Below are 23098 nucleotides of genomic sequence, written 5' to 3'. Positions count from 1 at the left end.
CTCGGGCCACAGTGTCTCAACACCATGTCCTCTAAGAGTCTTTATTCGACAACAACGTGATGTCCTGGTTGCCAAACACTTTAGCTCCCCCTCCCATTCCCGTGCACACCTTTCTGTCCTGGGCCTCCTCCACTGTCAAGAGTGAGGCCAAAAGCAAATTGAAGGAACAGCACCTCATATTTCGCTTGGGCAGCTTACACCCCAGCGGTTTAATATTGATTTCTCTAACTTCAAGTAACCCTTGCTTCCCCTCTCTCTGTCCCTCCCCCACCCTAGTCACCCTTTTGAGTTTCACTGTCTGTATAACTTTATCACCCACCCCACAGCCAACAATGTAGCATTGTGGGCTCTGCATTTTCTTCATTATCGTTGCATTTTTGCATATCTTCCATTCAATTTGTCCTACGTACCATCTCTATCTCTCGTTCCCCCTTTCCCCTGATTCTCAGTCTGAAGAAGGGTCTCGACCTGAAACATTGCCTATTCATTCCTTTTCTTCAGAGATGCTGCTTGACCCGCTGAATTACTCAGGTACATCGCAGAGGTAATATTGAATTCCTCTATATCCTTGTGCATTAACGTGGTCAATTTGCCAAACTGAGCAAGACGAGAACAGGGGAATTTTTTGTTTTAAATCTTAGTTGAATTGAGTTCCAACTAATTTTCTGTGTTGTTATCAGTTCTGCAGATTTAGCCGCCTGGGCTTTGTCCAAATATCCATATTGTCAACCTTTAGTTCTTGACTTGGAGTGGCTGCTTGTTGAGGCACATTTTACCCTTTTAGACTTGCATTCCAAAAAGCCAAATGTGACCGAAGAGTTCATCAGTAAAAGATGTCAGAGTTTGGCTTTAATATTAAAACACACCAATATTCCAATGTCCCAGGAACTACTAGAGATGCAACAAACGGTATGGACTATATCAGAAATTACTGTGACTCAGTATTATATATTAATAATAAAACATTGATTATACCAGACGTAATAATATTAAAATGCGAGTAAACTGTGGCCATTAATTATTTTTATGGTAATATATAGAACATAGTTCATTTTTCCTCGGTCCAAGTCCGTTAAGCACTATATTAGAACAAGATCATAGAACAGGTACAGCACTGTCTCAAGCCCTTTAGCCCACAATGCCTGTGCCGAACATGATGCAAAGTTAAACTAATCTCTGCCTGTACATGATCCATATCCCTCCGTTCCCTGCATATCCATGTGCCAAACTAAAAGCCTCTTAAATCCAATATCACATCTGCCTCCACCTCCATCCTCGACTCGCTGTGTAAAGAAGCTTTCCCCACACATCATCTTTAAACTGTCCATCTCACCTTATAGATGCGCCCTCTAATTTTTGCCATTTCCAATGTGGGAAAAAGACTCTGACTGTCTACCCTATCTATGCCTCTCATAATTTTATGTACTTCTATTGGGTCCCCTCTCGTCTTCCGAATTTCCAGAGAAAACAGTCCAAGCCTGTCCAGTATTTTATAAATATTAAAGCAATACTAATCTTTAATTAATAATTAATTGACTATATGGTAACATACGCTTCTCACTGGAGCTACCCACACATGACAATAATAATTCTAAACCTAAACCAAAACTGCTGGCTGAATTCTACAGCACACAACTGTCTGACTTTGCTGTGTAGGAAGGAACTGCAGATGCAGGTTTAAACCAAAGATGGACACAAAAAGCTGGAGTAACTCAGGAACTCAGACTGTCTGAAGAAGGGTCTCGACCCGAAACGTCACCCATTCCTTCTCTCCTGAGATGCTGCCTGACCTGCTGAGTTACTCCAGCATTTTGTGAATAAATACCTGCATTCACTGTAAGTCAGCAACTCTACCGCTGCGCCAGCGTGCCGCCCCTGACCCGTTGAGAAGCTGCCTGACCCGCTGAGTTACTCCAGCATTTTGTTCCAACCTTCTGATGGAAGATGTTGCTGACGGTGCAATCAAGTGGAATAATTCAGCAGTAATATGCTTAGTGAGGCCCAGCTTACATTTTGCCAAGTTCCCTTGGCTCCAGACCTCTTTAGCGGCTTGATCCAAATGAGGACCAAGAAGCTGAATTCCGCAAGTAAAGTTTGTGTGACTCACCTTGAGATCAAGGTAGCGTTTGACCGTTCTTCGTTATCTCACTTTCTCATCCACTCCCTGCACACTCACAGCAATTTTCAGAGGGCCAATTAACCTTAAGCCCTGCACATCTTTGGGATGTGGGAGGAAACCGGGGCACCTGGAGGAAACCATGCGGTCACAGGGAGAACGGGCAAACTCCACACAGACAGCAACCGAGATCTGGAGTGAAACCGGATCTCTTGGTGCTGTGAGGCAGTGGCTCCATCAGCTGCACCACTGTGCTGCCCATTTGACCACAATATACATTGGAAACCAGCAATTCTCAGCAATACCAGACCTACGTTCGATCCTGACCTCGGGTGGTGTCTGTGCAGAGTTTGCATGTTCTCCATGCGACTGCGTGGTTTTCTCCGGGTGCTCCGATTTTCTCCCACATTCCAAAGACGTTCCAGGTCTGTAAGTTAATTGGCCTCTGTAAAATGTCCCTAGTGTGTAGGACACAACTAGTTGGTTGGTGTGGACTCAGTGGGCCGAAGAGCCTGTTTCCACACTGTATCTCTGAACTAAACTAAACTATTCCTAAATTCTGGTGACAAAGCCATTACACAGTGGTGCCAGCATAAACCATGTAAAACCATAACATTTGACACAAAATTTGTTATTTGTGATCATTAATTGGTGTCTTAGCAAACATTTGCTTTGGTTATAAAGTTCACATCAATAAGGTACTAATAAATAGATTTACATGCAGAATCCGCATTTGAGACCCAAAAGATGATTGATGAAACCTTGCAAGGGCGGCACGGTGGCGCAGCGGTAGAGTTGCTGACTTACAGTGAATGCAGCGCCGGAGACCCGGGTTCCATCCCGACTACGGGTGCTGTTTCTACGGAGTTTGTACGTTCTCCCCGTGACCTGCGTGGGTTTTCTCTGAGAACTTCGGGTTCCTCCCACACTCCAAAGACACGCAGGTTTGTAGGTTAATTGGCTTGGTAAATGTACAAATTGTCCCTAGTGGGTGTAGGATAGTGTTAGTGTGCGGGGATCGCTGGTCGGCGCGGACCCGGTGGGCCTAAGGGCCTGTTTCCGCGCTGTATCTCTAAACTAAACCAGACAACAACAAAAAATCAGCCTTAGTGCTTAGCTTGCATGATGTTTGTTGAAAACCAGTCAGATCTCTGTAAGAACAGGACAATTCCTCTTTTTATAGGTGTGCCAATTAAGAGTGGAGAAGACTCCCTGTGACAGTAATGCTCTGTACATGCTTGGCTTGTCCCAGATTGTCGAATATGACAATGAGCCTGTTCCAGCAAAAGCCAAAATACTGATTGAAGATGCATGCCTGAGCTTCAGAGCCAGCATCAGCATGGAGAACAAACCAATGAAAGGAGACCCGCCATTGGAACTAATCCGTAAGTGAACAGCTCAGTGTCATGGGGTTGTGGGGAGAAGGCGGAGGAATGGGGTTGAGAGGGAAAGATAAATTGAATGGCGGAGTAGACGATGGGCCAAATGGTCTAATTCTGCTCCCATAACTTTTTTTCACATAAAGGGTGGTGGGTGTATGGAACAAGCTCCCAGAGGAGGGACTATCCCAACGTTTAAGAAACAGTTAGATGGATACATGGATTGGACAGGTTTGGAGGGATATGGACCAAGCGCAGGCAAGTGGGACTAGTGTAGCTGGGACATGTTGGCCAGCGTGGGCGAGTTGGGCTGAAGGGCCTGTTTCCACACTGTATCACTCTATGACTCTATAACTTATTACTTTGTGAGCTCTGTACTTCCTTTATTCTGTGGCATGGCTCAAACTACAATATAGTATTGTGCTCAAAGCACTTGGAAATAAGGAGCTTGAATTTATGCATCAAGATGGTCCACACAGCACCCCATATTCCCCTCGGGTAGGTTAAAGCTAAACGGTATGAACATTGTCAAATTTCAAGTACCCTTCTCCCACCCCACTGTGCAAATATTTCTCCCACCATGCCAGTCATCCAGCTCCCTTCACCTCCTCTGTACGCTCTTCACTCCTTCCTGAGTCCTATAGTTCCCTTTTATTGCCCTTTTACCCATCCCCTTCCACCTATATCCCTTCCTCCGGCCTCACTCCTCTCCTTATCTGACACCCTTCTGTCTCCTTATCACCTCCAGCCTTTGTTACTTACTCCTCCCATCTGCCAGCCACCCCCCCCTCCTCCCCTCCCGTCACCTGTATCCACCTATCATTTGCCAGGTTTGTCCTGCTACAACTAGTCTGAAGAAGGGTCCACACCCAAAATGCCACCAATCCCTACTCTCCGGAAATGCTGACTGACCCGCTGAGTCTTTTTTCTCAGCGACTTGCAGCTTCTTGTTGCTGTGTGAAAAAAAACCCCAAAGAGATGAGATGTGACGTGACTGAGCTTTTACTGTTTTGCCTCTGCAGGACAGAAATGGTGGCACAGTTGGCAAATAGACGAAAACCAGAGAGCCAAGCAGCAACAGAAAGATGAGGCCCAGCAGGTGCAGAAGCAGGATCACCCAGACACGACGAGCATAATCGTCACTTCTACTACTTCTACCAAAGGTGGAGTTGTCAAAGGCAAAAGCCCCAGCGTAAGAGGATCCACAGTACCGTCCAAAACATCTCTAGCGGGCCGTGGCAAAGCCAGCGAACCACTCAAACCTACCAGGTAATAAGCACACATGTCAATATGGCAAGAGTATTGTCAGCAATTCTGGCCACCATATCCGAGGAAGGATGTGCTGGCTCTGGAGAGGGTCCAGAGGAGGTTTACGAGAACGATCCCAGGAATGAGTGGGTTAACCTGTGATGAGCGTTTGTCGGCACTGGGCCTGTACTCGCTGGAGTTTAGAAGAATGAGGGGAGGGGGGGGGGCTCATTGAAACGTACAGAATAGTGAAAGGCTTGGATAGAGTGGATGTGGAGAGGATGTTTGCACTAGTGGGAGAGTCTAGGACTAGAGGTCATACAGTAGTCTCAGATTTGCAGGACGCTCTTTTAGGAATGAGAAGAGGAGAAATTTCTTAAGTCAGAGGGTGGTGAATCTGTGGAATTCTTTGCCCCAGAAGGCCGTGGAGGCCAAATCAGTGGATATTTTTTAAGGCAGAGATAGATAGATTCTTGATTAGTGCAGGTGTCAGAGGTTATGGGGAGAAGGCAGGAAAATAGGGTTAGGAGAGAGAGATAGATCAGCCGTGATTGAATGGCAGAGTGGACCTGATGGGCCGAATGATCTAATCCTACTCCTATTCCCTATGACCTTATGAGAGAGGAGACAGGATTTCTTTCTGATACTGTGTAGGAAGGAACTGCAGATGCTGGTTTTCACCGAAGATAGACACAAAATGCTGGAGTAACTCAGCGGGATAGGCAGCATCTGTGGAGAGGTTTAATTGGGTGACGTTTCGGGTCTAGACCCTTCTGCAGACTGAGAGTCAGGGGAGAGGGAGGCTAGAGATCTGGAAGGGGAAGGTGTGAAAATGGCATCAAAGCAGATGGTGCTCAAGGAAACTTTGAATGGTTCATTGTTGGCTGAGGGGAAGGTGACAACGAAGCATACAATCTGTAAACGTAATCAGGACAGATTCTGATATTGGTGTGTATAAAAGGATTCTGTACATTATTTGCAAAGGACAAGCATTTGTTTTGGCCACAACAGAAGACAAAGAATGGTGAGCAGTGAAGCAGGCCAAGGACAGACTGGAGCATCGGTTCATAAGTAATAGGAGCAGAATTAGTCAAGTCAAGTCAATTTTATTTGTATGGCACATTTAAAAACAACCCATGTTGACCAAAGTGCTGTACATCAGTTCAGGTACTAAGAAACGAACATACAATGGCACACAAACATAACAGCACATACATAAACAGTTCACAGCACCCCCTCAGAGGGCCTCAAACGCTAGGGAGTAGAAATAGGTTTTGAGCCTGGACTTAAAGGAGTCGATGGAGGGGGCAGTTCTGATGGGGAGAGGGATGCTGTTCCACAGTCTAGGAGCTGCAACCACAAAAGCGCGGTCACCCCTGAGCTTAAGCCTAGACCGCGGGATTGTCAATAGCCCCAAGTCGGCCGACCTGAGGGACCTGGAGATAGAGTGGTGGGTTAGAAGATTTTTGATATGGGGGGGGGGGGGGCAAGCCCGTTTAGGGCTTTGTATGTGAATAGGAGGAGCTTGAAGTTGATTCTGTACCATACTGGGAGCCAGTGGAGAGAGGCCAGAATCGGGGTGATGTGGTCCCTTTTACGGGTACCCGTCAGGAGTCTCGCTGCGGCGTTTTGGACCAGTAGAAGGCGGGACAGGGATGATTGGCTGATCCCAGTGTATAGGGAGTTGCAGTAGTCTAGGCGGGATGAAATGAATGCGTGGATGATTTTTTCAATGTCGTCAAATTGGAGGCCGTCGAATTAGGCCATCAAGTCTACTCCGCCATTCAATCATGGCTGATCTATCTCTCCCTCTCAACCCCATTCTCCTGCTTTCTCCACATAACCTCTGACACCCATACTAATCAAGAATCTGTCAATCTCTGCCTTAAAAAAACCCAATGACATGGCCTCCACAGCCTTCTATGGCAATGAATTCCTCGGATTCACCACTCTCTGACTTAAGAAATCCCTCCTCACCTCCTTTCTAAAGGTATGCCCTTTTATTTTGAGGCTGTGCCCTCTGGTCCTAGACTCTCCCATTAGTGAAAACATCCTTTCCACACCACTATCTATCCAAGCCTTTCACTATTCAGTAAGTTTCAATGAGGTCTCCCCCCCCATCCTTCTAAACTCCAGCGAGTACAGGCCCAGTGCCGTCAAACGCCCATCAGAGGTGAACCCAATTGTTCAGCCTAGTCAAGTCATGAGTATTGTATTAAGTCCCAAATTGGAACAATGACATTCTTACTTGCAGCAGCACAACAGATATGTAAAATCTGGGGAGGGGTTAACAAATTGGGAATATGAAGATGAGGTTAAAGGGAATACAAGAGATATTGCAGAAGACTCTCGGAAGAATGGGAACAGAAGTTCTAGAGGGGAAAAGAGATTAAGGGCAGGGCCATTTGTGACCTATGTGAGAGGGGAGGTAAATACAGAAGTTAAAGTGTTGTACTTAAATGCGCGTAGTATAAAAAATAAAGTGGATGAGCTTGAGGCTCAGTTAGTCATGGGCAAGTATGATGTTGTAGGGATCACTGAGACATGGCTACAAGAGGACCAGGGCTGGGAACTGAATATTCAGGGGTACACAACGTATAGAAAAGACAGACAGGTGGGCAGAGGGGGTGGGGTTGCTCTGATGGTAAGGAATGATATTCATTCCCTTGCAAGGGGTGACATAGAATCAGGAGATGCTGAATCAGTATGGATAGAAATGAGGAATTGTACGGGTAAAAAGACCCTAATGGGAGTTATCTATAGGCCCCCAAACAGTAGCCTCGACATAGGGTGCAAGTTGAATCAGGAGATAAAATTGGCGTGTCACAAATGAAATGCTACGGTGGTTATGGGAGATTTCAACATGCAGGTAGACTGGGAAAATCAGGTTGGAAATGGACCCCAGGAAAGAGAGTTTGTAGAGTGCCTTCGAGATGGATTCTTAGAACAGCTTGTACTGGAGCCTACCAGGGAGAAGGCAATTCTGGATTTAGTGTTGTGTAATGATCCTGATCTGATAAGGGGACTAGAGGTAAAAGAGCCATTAGGAGGCAGTGATCACAACATGATAAGTTTTACTCTGCAAATGGAAAGGCAGAAGGGAAAATCGGAAGTGTCAGTATTACAGTATAGCAAAGGGGATTACAGAGGCATGAGGCAGGAGCTGGCCAAAATTGACTGGAAGGAGGCCCTAGCAGGGAAGACGGTAGAACAGCAATGGCAGGTATTCCTGGGAATAATGCAGAGGTTGCAGGATCAATTTATCCCAAAGAGGCGGAAAGACTCTAAGGGGAGTAAGAGACACCTGTGGCTGACAAGGGAAGTCAAGGACAGCATAAAAATTAAGGAGAGGAAGTATAACATAGCAAAGAAGAGTGGGAAGACAGAGGATTGGGACTCTTTTAAAGAGCAACAAAAGTTAACTAAAAAGGCAATACGGGGAGAAAAGATGAGGTACGAGGGTAATCTAGCCAATAATATAAAGGAGGATAGTAAAAGTTTTTTTAGGTACGTGAAGAGGAAAAAAATAGTCAAGGCAAATGTTGGTCCCTTGAAGACAGAAGCAGGGGAATTTATTATGGGGAACAAAGAAATGGCAGACGAGTTAAACCGTTACTTTGGATCTGTCTTCACTGAGGAAGATACACACAATCTCCCAAATGTTCTAGGGGCCGGAGAACCTAGGGTGATGGAGGAACTGAAGGAAATCCACATTAGGCAGGAAATGGTTTTGGGTAGACTGATGGGACTGAAGGCTGATAAATCCCCAGGGCCTGATGGTCTGCATCCCAGGGTACTTAAGGAGGTGGCTCTAGAAATAGTTGAAGCATTGGAGATCATTTTTCAATGTTCTATAGATTCAGGATCAGTTCCTGTGGATTGGAGGATAGCAAATGTTATCCCACTTTTTAAGAAAGGAGGGAGAGAGAAAACGGGCAATTATAGACCAGTTAGTCTGACATCAGTAGTGGGGAAGATGCTGGAGTCAATTATAAAAGACGAAATTGCGGAGCATTTGGATAGCAGTAACAGGATCATTCCGAGTCAGCATGGATTTACGAAGGGGAAATCATGCTTGACAAATCTACTGGAATTTTTTGAGGATGTAACTAGGAAAATTGACAGGGGAGAGTCAGTGGATGTGATGTACCTCGACTTTCAGAAAGCCTTCGACAAGGTCCCACATAGGAGATTAGTGGGCAAAATTAGAGCACATGGTATTGGGGGTAGGGTACTGACATGGATAGAAAATTGGTTGACAGACAGAAAGCAAAGAGTGGGGATAAATGGGTCCCTTTTGGAATGGCAGGCAGTGACCAGTGGGGTACCGCAAGGTTCGGTGCTGGGACCCCAGCTATTTACGATATACATTAATGACTTAGATGAAGGGATTAAAAGTACCATTAGCAAATTTGCAGATGATACTAAGCTGGGGGGTAGTGTGAATTGTGAGGAAGATGCAATAAGGCTGCAGTCTGAAGAAGGACAACTTCAGATAGCTCCTCTGTCCCTCCCTTCCCCTCCTCCTTCCCAGATCTCCCTCTATCTTCCTGTCTCCACCTATATCCTTCCTTTGTCCCACCCCCGACATCAGTCTGAAGAAGGGTCTCGACCCGAAACGTCACCCATTCCTTCTCTCCCGAGATGCTGCCTGACCTGCTGAGTTACTCCAGCATTTTGTGAATAAATCGATTTGTACCAGCATCTGCAGTTATTTTCTTATACTGCAGGGTGACTTCAACCCGTTAAGACCCGCACAGTCCCCGCAAGGGGATGGAAGTCCCCGCGGCCGAGTCGCACCGGGAGCTGAGACGTCTCGCGGCCGAACCGGGCGGTGGAAGGCCCCGCGACCGAGCCGTGCGCAGCTAAGTCCCGCGGCTGAGCCGCACCGGGCGATGTTAAGTCCAGCGGCCGAGCCGCACCGGGCGATGGAAGGCCCCGCGGCCAAGCTGCACCGGGCGATGTTAAGTCCAGCGGCCGAGCCGCACCAGCGATGAAAAGTCCCGCGGCCGAGCCACGCTGGGCGATGTTAGGCCCTGCGGCCCGGGTACTGTTAAGTCCAGCAGCGATGTTAGGCCCCGCGGCCGAGCCGCACCAGCGATGTTAGGCCCCGTGGCCGAGCCACACCGGGCACTGTTAAGTCCCGCGGCCGAGCCGCACCAGCGATGTTAGGCCTCGCAGCCGAGCCGCACCGGGCGATGGAAGGCCCCGTGGCCAAGCCGCACCGGGCACTGTTAAGTCCAGCGGCCGAGCAGCGCCGGGCGATGTTAAGTCCAGCGGCCGAGCCGCGCCGGGCGATATTAGGCCCCAAGGCCGAGCCGCACCCCGCGCCGTGAGGAAGAGACCTAAAAGAGAAAGGTTTCCCCCACCCACACCACCACCACCCCCACCCCCCACACAAACAAAAACAAAAACCATCCCAACACCGACACACAACAAAAAAAAAAGGAAAAAAGACGAACAGACTGCTAGCGAGCCGCAGCCGTTAGGCGCCGCCACTTCCACTTCGAAGCGGATACATGGCAGATGCAGTTTAATGTAGATAAGTGTGAGGTTATTCACTTTGGAAGTAAGAATAGAAAGGCAGATTATTATCTGAATGGTGTCAAGTTAGGAAGAGGGGATGTTCAACGAGATCTGGGTGTCCTAGTGCATCAGTCACTGAAAGGAAGCATGCAGGTACAGCAGGCAGTGAAGAAAGCCAATGGAATGTTGGCCTTTGTAACAAGAGGAGTTGAGTATAGGAGCAAAGAGGTCCTTCTACAGTTGTACCGGGCCCTGGTGAGACCGCACCTGGAGTACTGTGTGCAGTTTTGGTCTCCAAATTTGAGGAAGGATATTCTTGCTATTGAGGGCGTGCAGCATAGGTTCACTAGGTTAATTCCCGGAATGGCCGGACTGTCGTATGTTGAAAGGCTGGAGCAATTAGGCTTGTATACACTGGAATTTAGAAGGATGAGGGGGGATCTTATTGAAACATATAAGATAATTAGGGGATTGGACACATTAGAGGCAGGAAACATGTTCCCAATGTTGGGGGAGTCCAGAACAAGGGGCCACAGTTTAAGAATAAGGGGTAGGCCATTTAGAACGGAGATGAGGAAGAACTTTTTCAGTCAGAGAGTGGTGAAGGTGTGGAATTCTCTGCCTCAGAAGGCAGTGGAGGCCAGTTTGTTGGATGCTTTCAAGAGAGAGCTGGATAGAGCTCTTAAGGATAGCGGAGTGAGGGGGTATGGGAGAAGGCAGGAACGGGGTACTGATTGAGAGTGATCAGCCATGATCGCATTGAATGGCGGTGCTGGCTTGAAGGGCTGAATGGCCTACTCCTGCACCTCTTGTCTATTGTCTATTGTCTATAAACAACAAAAATGCAAAGACAAAAACAATCCCTGTGTACGTAGTTTGGAGCTCATTTGGAGGATGTGGCCACAGTACCGCCCTGTAATAATGTAGGGTAGAGTGGAAGAGATAGGAAAAACGTCTATCCACGAGCAAATATGTGCAGAGGAAACAGAGCCGTCAGGTTTTGAAGGCGAGTGGTTCAGTTGTTGAAGATTTTATTATTGTCACATTTACTGAGGTCCAATGTAAAGCTTTGTTTTGCAGGCTAAATAGCCAGATCAGATATACCATTCATAAATACAATCAAGTCAAATTCAAGTGCAATGGGTAGACCGAAGGAGAAAATACAGGGTTCAAAGATCCAAATAGGTTGGGCAGGCCAGGACTTGGAGGGCAGGAGGCTGAGGGCTGGTCTTATCGAGGTGTATAAAATCATGAGGGGAATAGACAGAGTCTTGTACCCAAGGAAGGAGAATCAGGAAGACATAAGGGAAAGAATTTCAGAGTTCAGGCCCAGCTGCCGAGGGTGGAGCGATGAAATGATGGAGGCTAATATTAGAGAAGTGCAGCTCTCCTGGACTTTTGTAGGGCCTTGCACGATTACAGAGGTAAGCAGAGATGAGGCGGCAGAGAGACTGGAAACCCACGCTACATTGCTTCACTGGCAGCCTATGTAGATCTCCTCCATTGTCGGAGTGAGGCCCAGCGCAAACTGGAGGAACAGCACCTCATATTTCGCTTGGACAGCTTACACCCCAGCGGTATGAACGTTGACTTCTCTCACTTCAGATGGTCCCTGCTTTCCCTCTCTATCCCCTCCCCAGTTCTCCCACCAGTCTTCCTGTCTCCGACTACATCCTATTTTTGTCCCCTGACATCAGTCTGAAGAAGGGACTGGACCCGAAACGTCACCCGTTCTTTCTCTCCAGAGACGCTGCCTGACCCGCGGAGTTACTCCAGCATCTTGTTTCGGGTCTACCAGTGGACACTGGGTATGGGTGAGCAGAGTGGAAGGTAGGGGCTGAGCATCGGGGTTGGGTTGTGCTTTGAGGTTCCGTAGAGCAGAACGAGGGAAGTGAGCCAAGATGTTCCCCCGAAACCAAGGTAATGCAGGCATTGGAATAATGCCCTCGCCAACGGCAGCACTTTGGAGAACAGTAACAAATCAAAACTGGTCAGATTCCATCTGTGGGAGGAAGTGATTTAATGGAAATAATTACAACGATAAATACTAGAAGAATCTTGTCAACAGCTATGCTGAGGCAGCACAGTTGGGCAGCTCAGCTGAATTAAGGAAGAGTTTCTTATAAATGATATGGCATCTGCTCAATATATATTTTAGCAGTTGTAGATATCGGGAGCTGTCGGTGCAGTTGTTGAGGCTAATACATCCGTCCCCAAGATGTTTAGTTTAGTTTAGTTTAGTTTATAGTCATGTGTACCAAGGTCGTAAGATTATGTGATAGGAGCAGAATTAGGCCATTCGGCCCGTCGTCTACTCCGCCATTCGATCATGGCTGATCTATCTCTCCCTCCTAACCCCATTCTCCTGCCTTCTCCCCATAACCTCTGACACCCGTACTAATCAAAAATCTATCTCTGCCTCAAATATATCCATTGATTTAACCTCCGCAGCCTTCTGTGGCAGAATACTACAGATTCATCACCCACTGACTAAATAAATTCCTCCTCATCTTCCTAAAGGAATGTCCTTTAATACTGAGGCTATGACCTCAGACACTAGTGGAAACATCCTTGCCACATCCACTCTATCCAGGTCTTTCACTATTCAGTACGTTTCAATGAGGTCCCCCCCCCTCCAGCGAGTACAGGCCCAGTGCCGTCAAACGCAAACTAATTGCGTCCAGCCGGGGCTTCTGGGGGGTAAGCCGGAGTGTACGGGAGTGGATCACCACCTCACATCCTGGATTCTGGATTACCTCACCAACCGACCACAGTACGTGAGGACAAAGGACTATGTCTCGGACATGGTGGTCTGCAGCACTGGGGTTCCGCAGGGCACAGTGCTAGCTCCTTTCCTGTTCACCCTGTACACTGCAGACTTCAGGCACAGCTCCGCAGACTGCTATCTACAGAAGTTCTCTGACGACTCTGCCATCGTCGGCCTCATCGTGGGCGACAATGACAGGGCGTACAGAGAACTGATCAAGGAGTTTGTGGACTGATGCAGCGGAACCGCCTCCGGATCAACGCGGGGAAAACCAGGGAGATGGTGGTGGATTTTCGCAGGCGCAGCCAGGTCCCCCCGACACCGGTGAACATCCAGGGAATGGACATCGAGAGGGTGGATTCTTATAAGTACCTGGGTGTTTACCTCAACAATAAACTTGACTGGACCGAAAACACCAATGCGCTGTACAAAAAGGGCCAGAGCAGACTTTACCTGCTGAGGAGACTCAGGTCCTTTGGAGTGCAGGGGGCACTCCTAAGGACCTTCTACAACACTGTGGTTGCATCGGCCATTTTCTATGGAGTGGTCTGCTGGAGCAGCAGCATCTCAGCGGCGGAGGGGAAGAGACTCGACAAGCTGGTCAGGAAGGCCAGCTCTGTCCTGGGTTGCCCCCTCGACTCAGTGCAGGTGGTGGGAGAGAGGAGGATGATGGCAAAGATAACATCGCTGCTGGACAATGACTCCCACCCCATGCAGGACTCTGTCACTGCACTGAGTAGCTCCTTCAGTGACACACTCCTTCACCCCAAGTGCGTGAAGGAGAGATATAGGAGGTCCTTCCTTCCCGCTGCTGTGAGACTGCACAACCAGCACTGCTCCCAGCAGACCAGTCAACAATAACAGTTAAATGTTAATAATGTCAGTAAATGTTAAACACAGTAAATGATGACAATTTATCCTTGTCTTTATTTTTATTTATAATGAATGATCTCTTGCTATCCACTTTGCTGCTGTAACACTGTAAATTTCCCCAGTGTGGGACGAATAAAGGAATATATTATTATTATTATTGATTTAGTTTTAAGGTACATTTTAAGCATATATTTTTTATGTATTTACCTCTGATCATTTTATTTTTTAACAGTTTTTAAAGATTTTTATAAAGTTGATGGTGAATTTAATTTTTTATAGTCTGAATATTTTTGACTGTAATGCCCAAATCATAAAGCATACAAAATCCTGAGGATTCCTGCGAGATTGGAAGTGGAGACTTTAAATCCATCTACTTTGATGTTGTTATAAAAGGTCAATGATCTGAAACATTAACCCTGTTACTTTTTCCACAGATACTGCCCAAACTGTCGAGCAACTAGTTTAGTTCAGTATAGTTTAGAGATGCAGCCAGCAAACAGAGGCCCTTCGGCCCACCGAGTTCATGCCGACTATACTATATTAATTATTATATGCAATCCCTACTAAGGTATATGATGGGAATGAGCCAGAAACTAGAAACTATATAAGGATGAAGAGGTGTGAGGAAAGGAACTGCAGATGCTGGGTTTAAACCAAAGATAGACAAAAAAGCTGGAGTAACTCTGCGGGAAAAGGAATTGGTGACGTTTCAGATCACAAGGTCATAAGGTCTGGCAAACATTTCTCCTCATCTCCTTCCTAAAAGAACGTCCTTTAATTCTAAGGCTATGACCTCTGGTCCTAGACTCTCCCACTGGTGGAAACATCCTCTCCACATCCACTCCATCCAAGCCTTTCAGTAATCTGTAAGTTTCAATGAGGTCCCCCCTCATTCTTCTAAACTCCAACGAGTACAGGCCCAGTGCCGACAAACACTCATCATAGGTTAACCTACTCATTCCTGGGACCCTTCTTCGGGCTGAGAGACAGGGAAAGAGAAACGAGAGAGATAGACGGTGAAATGGAACAAATGAATGAAAGATATGCAAAAAAGTAAAGATGATAAAGGAAACAGGTCATTGTTAACTGTGGGCTGGGTCTCAACAAGACCACTGAGAAATTGTGTAGGAAGGAACTGCAGATTCTGGTTTAAACTGAAGATAGACACAAAAAGCTGGAGTAACTCAGCGGGACAGGTAGCATCTGTGGAGAGAAGGAATGGGTGATGTTTCGGGTGGAGACCCTTGGGTTTTGTTTAATCTCGAGTGGCGTTTGATATGACGGGCACTGATGAATGTTTTTAATGTACCAACAGGGGGCGCCCAGTGCCCAGGCAGTCTCCTGCACCATCTGCTTCTGAAAGAGCTAAAGCATCCGACCCTACTGCTGACACTTGTAAGAAGCAAAGGAATTTGTCACAGAAATGCCTTGCATTTATCTGCTTAGTCAATAGACAATAGACAATAGGTGCAGGAGTAGGCCATTCAGCCCTTCGAGCCAGCACCGCCATTCAATGCGATCATGGCTGATCACTCTCAATCAGTACCCCGTTCCTGCCTTCTCCCCATACCCCCTCACTCCGCTATCCTTAAGAGCTCTATCCAGCTCTCTCTTGAAAGCATCCAACAAACTGGCCTCCACTGCCTTCTGAGGCAGAGAATTCCACACCTTCACCACTCTCTGACTGAAAAAGTTCTTCCTCATCTCCGTTCTAAATGGCCTACCCCTTATTTTTAAACTGTGGCCCCTTGTTCTGGACTCCCCCAACATTGGGAACATGTTTCCTGCCTCTAATGTGTCCAACCCCCTAATTATCTTATATGTTTCAATAAGATCCCCCCTCATCCTTCTAAATTCCAGTGTATACAAGCCTAATTGCTCCAAGTCGTTGGACTAATGGAATAATGTCAAACAAAAAACGCACAGAGTGCTGGAGTAACTCAGCTGGTCAGCCAGCATCCCTGGGGAATACAGACAGGCAACGTTTCAGGAAGCATCCCGACCTGAAACGTCACCTATCCATGTTCTCCAGAGATGCTGCCTGACCCGCTGAGTTACTCCAGCACTCTGTGAAACGTCACCTATCCATGTTCTCCAGAGATGCTGCCTGACCAGCTGAGTTACTCCAGCACTCTGTGAAACGTCACCTATCCATGTTCTCCACAGATGCTGCCTGACCCGTTAAGTTACTCCAGCACTTTGTGTGTTTTACTTTAGTATTATCTGGCAGGCTTTATGGAATTTTGCCCAGTTTCAAACAGCCTGATAAATTTGATGTGTTCACTGATAATTTGCAGTTGCGATCAATAATTGGCAATTGTGTTTAATTTTAAAAATTGCCTTCATTAGATGAGAAGCTTTTCAATTTGACTCTCAAAGGATTTGGACACTGTAGTTAGGATCATTTAGATCCATTAACAGAATGATACAGCGGAGAAGGAGGCTGTTTGGCCCATAATAACTCTGCAGATTCTTTCAAAGAGCTCTTCAATTAATCCTGCTCTCTATTTTCCCCAAACTCATTAATTTTTTTAAATTTTCACATGTACTGGAGTGAGTTTGTTGTCGTGTTCACTGTGATACAGTGAAAAGCTTAAAACAAATAAATGCTTAATAGACAATAGGTGCAGGGGGAGGCCATTCTGCCCTTCGAGCCAGCACCGCCATTCACTGATCATGGCTGATCATGCACAATCAGTACCCCGTTCCTGCCTTCTCCCCATATCCCCTGACTCCGCTATCATTAAGTTTTATATTGTCACTGTTCTTCTTATCGAGTCCACCTCACAAGATGAGAAATTATTCAGCCAGAGCTGAACACACTTCTCGGCATCTGCACACAATGGCGTCTTGCGCTTTGTGTGCTTCTTGTGCGTGTGGGGGAAAGATTGGTGGAAAGATCGCAAGGCCGCGACGTGAACGCTCTTTCCTTGACCCCATTATTGTCACTTATACCGAAATACAATGAAAAGCTTTGTTGCTTTACATGCGATCCAATCAGATCAAATAATACTACACATAAATACAATCAAGTGCAACTTACGTACAAAAGGTAGAGCAAAAGGGAAGATGCAGAGTGCAGAATATAGTTCTCAGCATTGCAGCACACCAGTGCATGGCAAACTCCGAATGTCCACAATGGGGTAGAGGTGAATCAGACAGGTCCCTAGCTTATGGAAGGACCGTTCAGAAGCCTGAGAACAGAGGGGAAGATGCTGTTCCTCAGTCTGGTGGTGCTCACTTTTAAGCTGTAATTTCTGTCTGATGGGAGCGGGGAGAAGAAGGAATATGGATAGGACAGGTTTGGAGGGATATGGGCCAAACAAAGGCAAGTGGGACTAGTATAGCTGGGACATTGTTGGGCCAAAGGGCCTGTTTCCACGCTGTATCACTCTATGGCTCTGTGACTATGAATGATGGGGTGGGTCAGCTTTGATTGTTTCGGCTGCTTTTCTGAGGCAGCGTGCTGTGTAGACGGAGTCACTGGTGGGGAGTCTGGTCTAGGTGATGGATCAGGCGACATCTACAACTCTTTCCAATCTTTTGTGGACACTGTAAAGTTGAAATCGTTAAGATCCATTAACAGAATGATACAGCACAGAAGGAGGCTGTTTGGCCCATAATAACTCTGCAGATTCTTTCAAACAGCTCTTCAATTCATCCCACTCCCACTTGTTTTACCACTCTTGAAAATGTTTTACATTTCCAAGTATTGGTTTTGGTTTATTGTCATGTGTACCGAGATACATCGAAAAACGTAAGCAAAATAAATATCCTATGTATTCGATTATGTTTGATTAAAATTTTCAGACAATTAACATGGTTTTCTTTTTCTATTTCTTCTAGCCAGTAGCCATGCTGGGACTGGTAGAGGATCAACGAGTGACCTTGGGATAAACTATGTTTCCTTTGCATATCGCCTAGGATTGGCTCGAGCTTTAACGCGTATAGATGACAAATCCCTCGAAGCTCAAAACTATTACAGCGAAGTCATTAAAATGGCACCTGCGGTATTGCAAGCTAATCATTTCAATGTTAGCACAATCTCCAGGTGTCCAATAATCATGTTTGGCCAAGGGTACACCAGTCTGCAGAAGGGTCTCGACCCGAAACGTCGCCCATCCCTTCTCTCCAGAGATGTTGCCTGTCCCGCTGTTACTCCAGCATTTTGTGTCCATTCCCATTAATTCCATATTGGTTGGGAGCACACTGACCCACGTTCCATTTGAGTTAACTTGTGTGCCTAGATCCAATCAACCTGCCCACTTCTCTCGATGTAGTGAGTGGCAGAGATAGGGGGTCGGTGATTCACAAGCGCTACCATCAATGTCACATGGGCTCAAGGACTCGAGAAACGCCTTGGAAAATGTCTTGGAAAATTCTTCCAAATCCTTTGAACACATAGGGAAGTCATCATCAGCATCCTGTCCCTGACAATATTCCCAATGTCAGTCCGAAGAAGGGTCTCGACCCGAAACGCCACCCATTCCTTCTCTCTAGAGATGCTGCCTGTCCCGCTGAGTTATTCCAGCATTTTGTGTCTATCTTTGATTTAAACCAGCATCTGCAGTTCCTTCCTACACATTCCTAATATCAAGTTTACTGTCACACACAACCTGTTCCAGTAAGCAGCCGAGCGAGGCCAGATTCCCAAAGCAAGCACAAACACAGTTTCCTTGCTCTTCTTAAAGTTCAGAAGTCAATTGACATTGCCACTTTGAATATTTCTGCCAATTAGTTCAGTTTAGTTTAGATATACACCGCGGAAACAGGCCCTTCGGCCCACCAAGTCCGCACCGACCAGTGATCCCCGCACACTAACACTATCCTACACTAGGGACAATTTTTACATTCATATCAAGCTAATTACATAATTGGAGTGTGTGAGGAAACCAAAGTTCTTGGAGAAAACCCACGCAGGTCACGGGGAGAACGTACAAACTCCGTACAGACAGCACCCGTAGTCAGGATGGAACCCGGGTCTCTGGCGCTGTGAGGCAGCAACTCTACCGCTGCGCCACCGTGCCACTCAATGTCTAATCCTGACACATTCTGATCCTGCCTTAGTTAATAATTTCCAGAGTTTACTGACTGATAATGTTAAGTTCACTTTAGCACAAGATAAAATTTACAAAGGTGGTATGTTTAAGCATTTAACGCTAATCTAAATTCAGCGCTAAAAACGAGTGAAATGACTTGCGATTTTTCAGGTGCACGATGCTTACAGCGAGTTTGCAAACCTTCTCCTGAAAACGGACCCCTTGCAAGCCGTGGACATTTACTCTAAATTTCCGGTGAAACCCCTGGATGAACAGAACTACAATGATGCTTTCATCACCGGAGAAATAGTTCGTCTTTTAATGAAATATGAAAAATACGATGACGCTCGTCTGGGTCCAAACCTGATTGCTTATGGGAAAGTAATGGGAATAGGTGCGTATATGAATCATCTCTGTCACGTAAAATTACTAACCTTGTCATGTGCAACACAGCAACTGGCAATTTGTCTATGTGATTATGTCGTTATGTGGTAAAAACAGGCCCTTCAACCCACCTTGTCCATGCCGACCGTTGCTAGTCCCATTTGCCCCAATAGCCCTCTGAACCCTTCCAATCCGTAAATCTGTCCAAACGTAGTGGAAAAGTCATGGTTGAATCTTCTTCTACAGCTTTTTCTGGCGGCTCATTCAAGATAAGGACTAATCTGTGAGTGAAAAACGTGCACCTGAGGTCCCCTTTCACCTTAAACCTATGCACTGTAGCTTTAGCATCGTTGACCTTGGGGGGGAAAAACAATGGGCATCCACTTTATCCGTGCCCCTCACGATCCTGTACTCCCCAATAAGGTCACCCATCAACCTCCTTCACTTGATAGAAATAAGTCGCAGCTTATCCAACCTCTCCCTATAACCCAAGCCTTCAAGCCCAGGTAACGTCCTGGTGAATCTTGGTTGGGCCCGTTCCAATGTAACTACATCTTTACTATCTCTGGGCGATCAGAACTGCACACAGTATTTTAAGTGTGGTCTCACCAACAATTTAACGTAACCGTTCAGTAAAATATGTGAATCTTTAAAGAGAACACATGAATTAAAAATAGTTGAAGCATGTACGTTAACAACATATAAAAGACATTTGGGCAGGTACATGGACAGGACAGGTTTAGAGGAATAAGGGCCAAACGTGGGCAAATGGGACTAGCTCAGATGGGACATCTTGGTCAGCAAGGCAAAGTTGGGCCGAAGGGCCTATTTCCATACTGTGTGACTATGACTAAAGATTATTGTGATATTCAAAAGGAAGAGCGCCTCCCATTGTATGCTCGATCAATAGTTAACATCACAAGAAAACCAGGAAACAATTACAATTTAACATATGCCCATCTTTAAAATAAAGCCATAGAGTGATACAGTGTGGAAACAGGCCCTTTGGCCCAACTCGCCCACACCGGCCAGCATGTCCCAGCTACACTAGTCCCACCTGCCTGTGCTTGGTCCATATCCCTCCAAACCTGTCCTATCCATGTACCTGTCTAACCGTTTCTCAAATGTTGTGATAGTCCCAGCCTCTGGCAGCTTGATCCATACACCCACCACCCTTTGTGTGAAAATGTTACCCCTCAGATTCCTATTAAATCTTTTCCCCTTCACCTTGAACCTATGTCCTCTGGTCCTTGATTCCCCTACTCTGTGCGTCTACCCGATCTATTCCTCTCATGATTTTATGCACCTCTATAAGATCACCCCATATCATATCATATATCATATCATATATATACAGCCGGATATCCTCCAGGGAATAGTCCCAGCCTACTCAACTGCTCAGACCCTCTAGTCCTAGCAACATCGTCGTAAATGTAGAAGAAATGGCAAGAAAACAATGCATATTCTTCTGCATCTGTTCCTGTTTATATTTTTAATACTGTTCCTGTAATATTTGCACTGCTTTGCAGCCTCCATCGAGGGTTACATTAACACTCTTGACCAGAAAATGAAGGCACAACTTCTGATGAAGACCTATGCAGGAATCCACGGGAAGCCTCTCAACGACCCAGAACTTCAAGCATTCTTCATATTCAAGCATTGGATTTAGAATTATGTTGCTATCAGTAATAAAACGGCATGTCAGCACAGAGAGAATCTGAACATCAAATGCATTCTGCCGAACACAAACACGTTAAAAGTTTAGGAAATTGCGTTCAACCTTCTATAAGTCCAAACAAGCACCAATCTCAGTGTTTTCATTCAGTTTAATCAACACATTCTGTACATTCAAAGATAATTCTGTAGTTCCCATCATCATTAGAATTTCTGAAGTGATTTTCCTCTCTAAGTAACAAAAGTTGAAATGATTGGACTCTCACATAATATCCTTCAGAATTATAATTGGTTACTTATTTGACTGAATAATTCCATTCATTTTTCCAGTAACTAGCATTTATATTTAACTCCATTTGTATAAGACTATTCCTCAATGTAGTTTACATAGTTTACTAACTATGTTTTCCAGTATGAATGCTTTACAACAATCTGTTCTACTTTCAACTTCAATCCCTCGTTAGATGCTGGTAATTCTGTAGTATATTCCACTCAAGAATTCTCAAGCCATTTATCCCAAAATTGGTAGCTCCAAATTGGTAGTGATGCTTTCTCATGTTACTTTCTGCCACCTTTCTCCAGTACCTCTTAAAATGAATAGGCAGAATCATTTGTAATTTATTGCTATTTCAAGCTAATTCATGGTTAACCTCCTGTGGACTTGAATTAAATTATTAAAATAGCAAAATATTGTTTTAAGTTCCGTCTTCACCAACTTAATAATTGATACTTACAGCTGCCAGACTTGTGCAGATTTCTTGTTCCTCGCAGGGACTTTGTAGGTGCAATAAAAACTGAGTATCAAAATACCAGAGTATAAGAAAATAACTGCAGATGCTGGTACAAATCGAAGGTATTTATTCACAAAGTGCTGGAGTAACTCAGCAGGTCGGGCAGCATCTCGGGAGAGAAGGAATGGGTGACGTTTCGGGTCGAGACCCTTCCTCAGACTGATGTCAGGGGGGGCGGGACAAAGGAAGGATATAGGTGGAGACAGGAAGATAGAGGGAGATCTGGGAAGGGGGAGGGGAAGAGAGGGACAGAGGAACTATCTAAAGTTGGAGAAGTCGATGTTCATACCACTGGGCTGCAAGCTGCCCAGGCGAAATATGAGGTGCTGTTCCTCCAATTTCCGGTGGGCCTCACTATGGCACTGGAGGAGGCCCATGACAGAAAGGTCAGAGTAGACAACTTCACCCAAACTTCACACGTTTAACGACGTCACATCCACCTCACATCAACAAAATGGTCTAGTTTAGTTTACTGCTCTTTGCAAAGCCTTATGGCTGGGGTCAGCTCGATTGTAATCATGTGTTGTCTTTCCACTGACCGGTAGCACGCAACAAAAGCTTTTCACTGTACCTCGGTACACGTGACAATAAACTAAACTCAAAACCTTTTAGACACAAAATGCTGGAGTAACTCATCGGGACAGGCAGCATCTCTGGAGAGAAGGGAATGGGTGACGTTTTGGGCCGAGACCCTTCTTCAAAACCTTTGGTAGCGTGCAATCCATTCAAAAACATGATTACAATCAAGCTGTCCACACTGTACAGATAAAGGATAAGGGGGATAAATGGCTCCATTATTTCAGCCTCTCAGAGATTCCCATGTCCCACCCATACTCGCCCACCTTCTCCACTACCTCGACTTGCATGCGTGTAGCTTTACTTTTAGATTCCCAGCATCTGCAGTTTTGTTTCAATTTTTTAAATCTTGGGTGACCACCGATGCAAAAACCACCGCCTTGATCAGAATATAATAAACACACTCCAAGGACACCCGAACACAGAACAAAGTGTTTATTCATCCTCCATTCCTTGACATCCCGATCTCACATCCAAAATTCCCACATCTAAAACACTCGCAGTCATCTTCAGCTTTGGAATGACCCTTGCCATGTCCATGTCCCTTGCTTGTGCCAATGGATGTCATCTTCCCATATGATACGATAGAACTTTATTTATCCCAAGAGGGAAATTGATCTGCCAACAGCCATAAAACCCTAAATACACAAAACCCAAAATATATGAACTTAAAGTGACAGTGGAAAGGATGTGTAAAGGTTGGGGGGGGGGAGTCAGTCTCAGAC

The 23098-nt window shown here is 45.9% G+C and overlaps 1 protein-coding gene across 1 annotated transcript; it reads left to right on the top strand.

Annotated features, from left to right (window-relative positions):
- The first annotated feature begins 854 nt into the window (after nt 1-854).
- Nucleotides 855-21198, top strand: LOC144597041 (uncharacterized). The gene is made up of 7 exons (XM_078405957.1): nt 855-909; nt 3300-3501; nt 4518-4764; nt 15225-15304; nt 17756-17919; nt 19120-19342; nt 20862-21198. The coding sequence occupies exons 1-7, from the start codon at nt 877-879 to the stop codon at nt 20999-21001; spliced, it is 1089 nt and encodes a 362-aa protein (XP_078262083.1). The 5' UTR covers nt 855-876; the 3' UTR covers nt 21002-21198.
- Nucleotides 21199-23098: the final 1900 nt, after the last annotated feature.

This window comes from Rhinoraja longicauda, chromosome 9, assembly GCF_053455715.1.
Source record: "Rhinoraja longicauda isolate Sanriku21f chromosome 9, sRhiLon1.1, whole genome shotgun sequence".
Lineage (NCBI taxonomy): Eukaryota > Metazoa > Chordata > Chondrichthyes > Rajiformes > Arhynchobatidae > Rhinoraja > Rhinoraja longicauda.
Note: the sequence above shows the minus strand (reverse complement) of the source record. Positions and strands in the feature narration are given on the sequence as shown.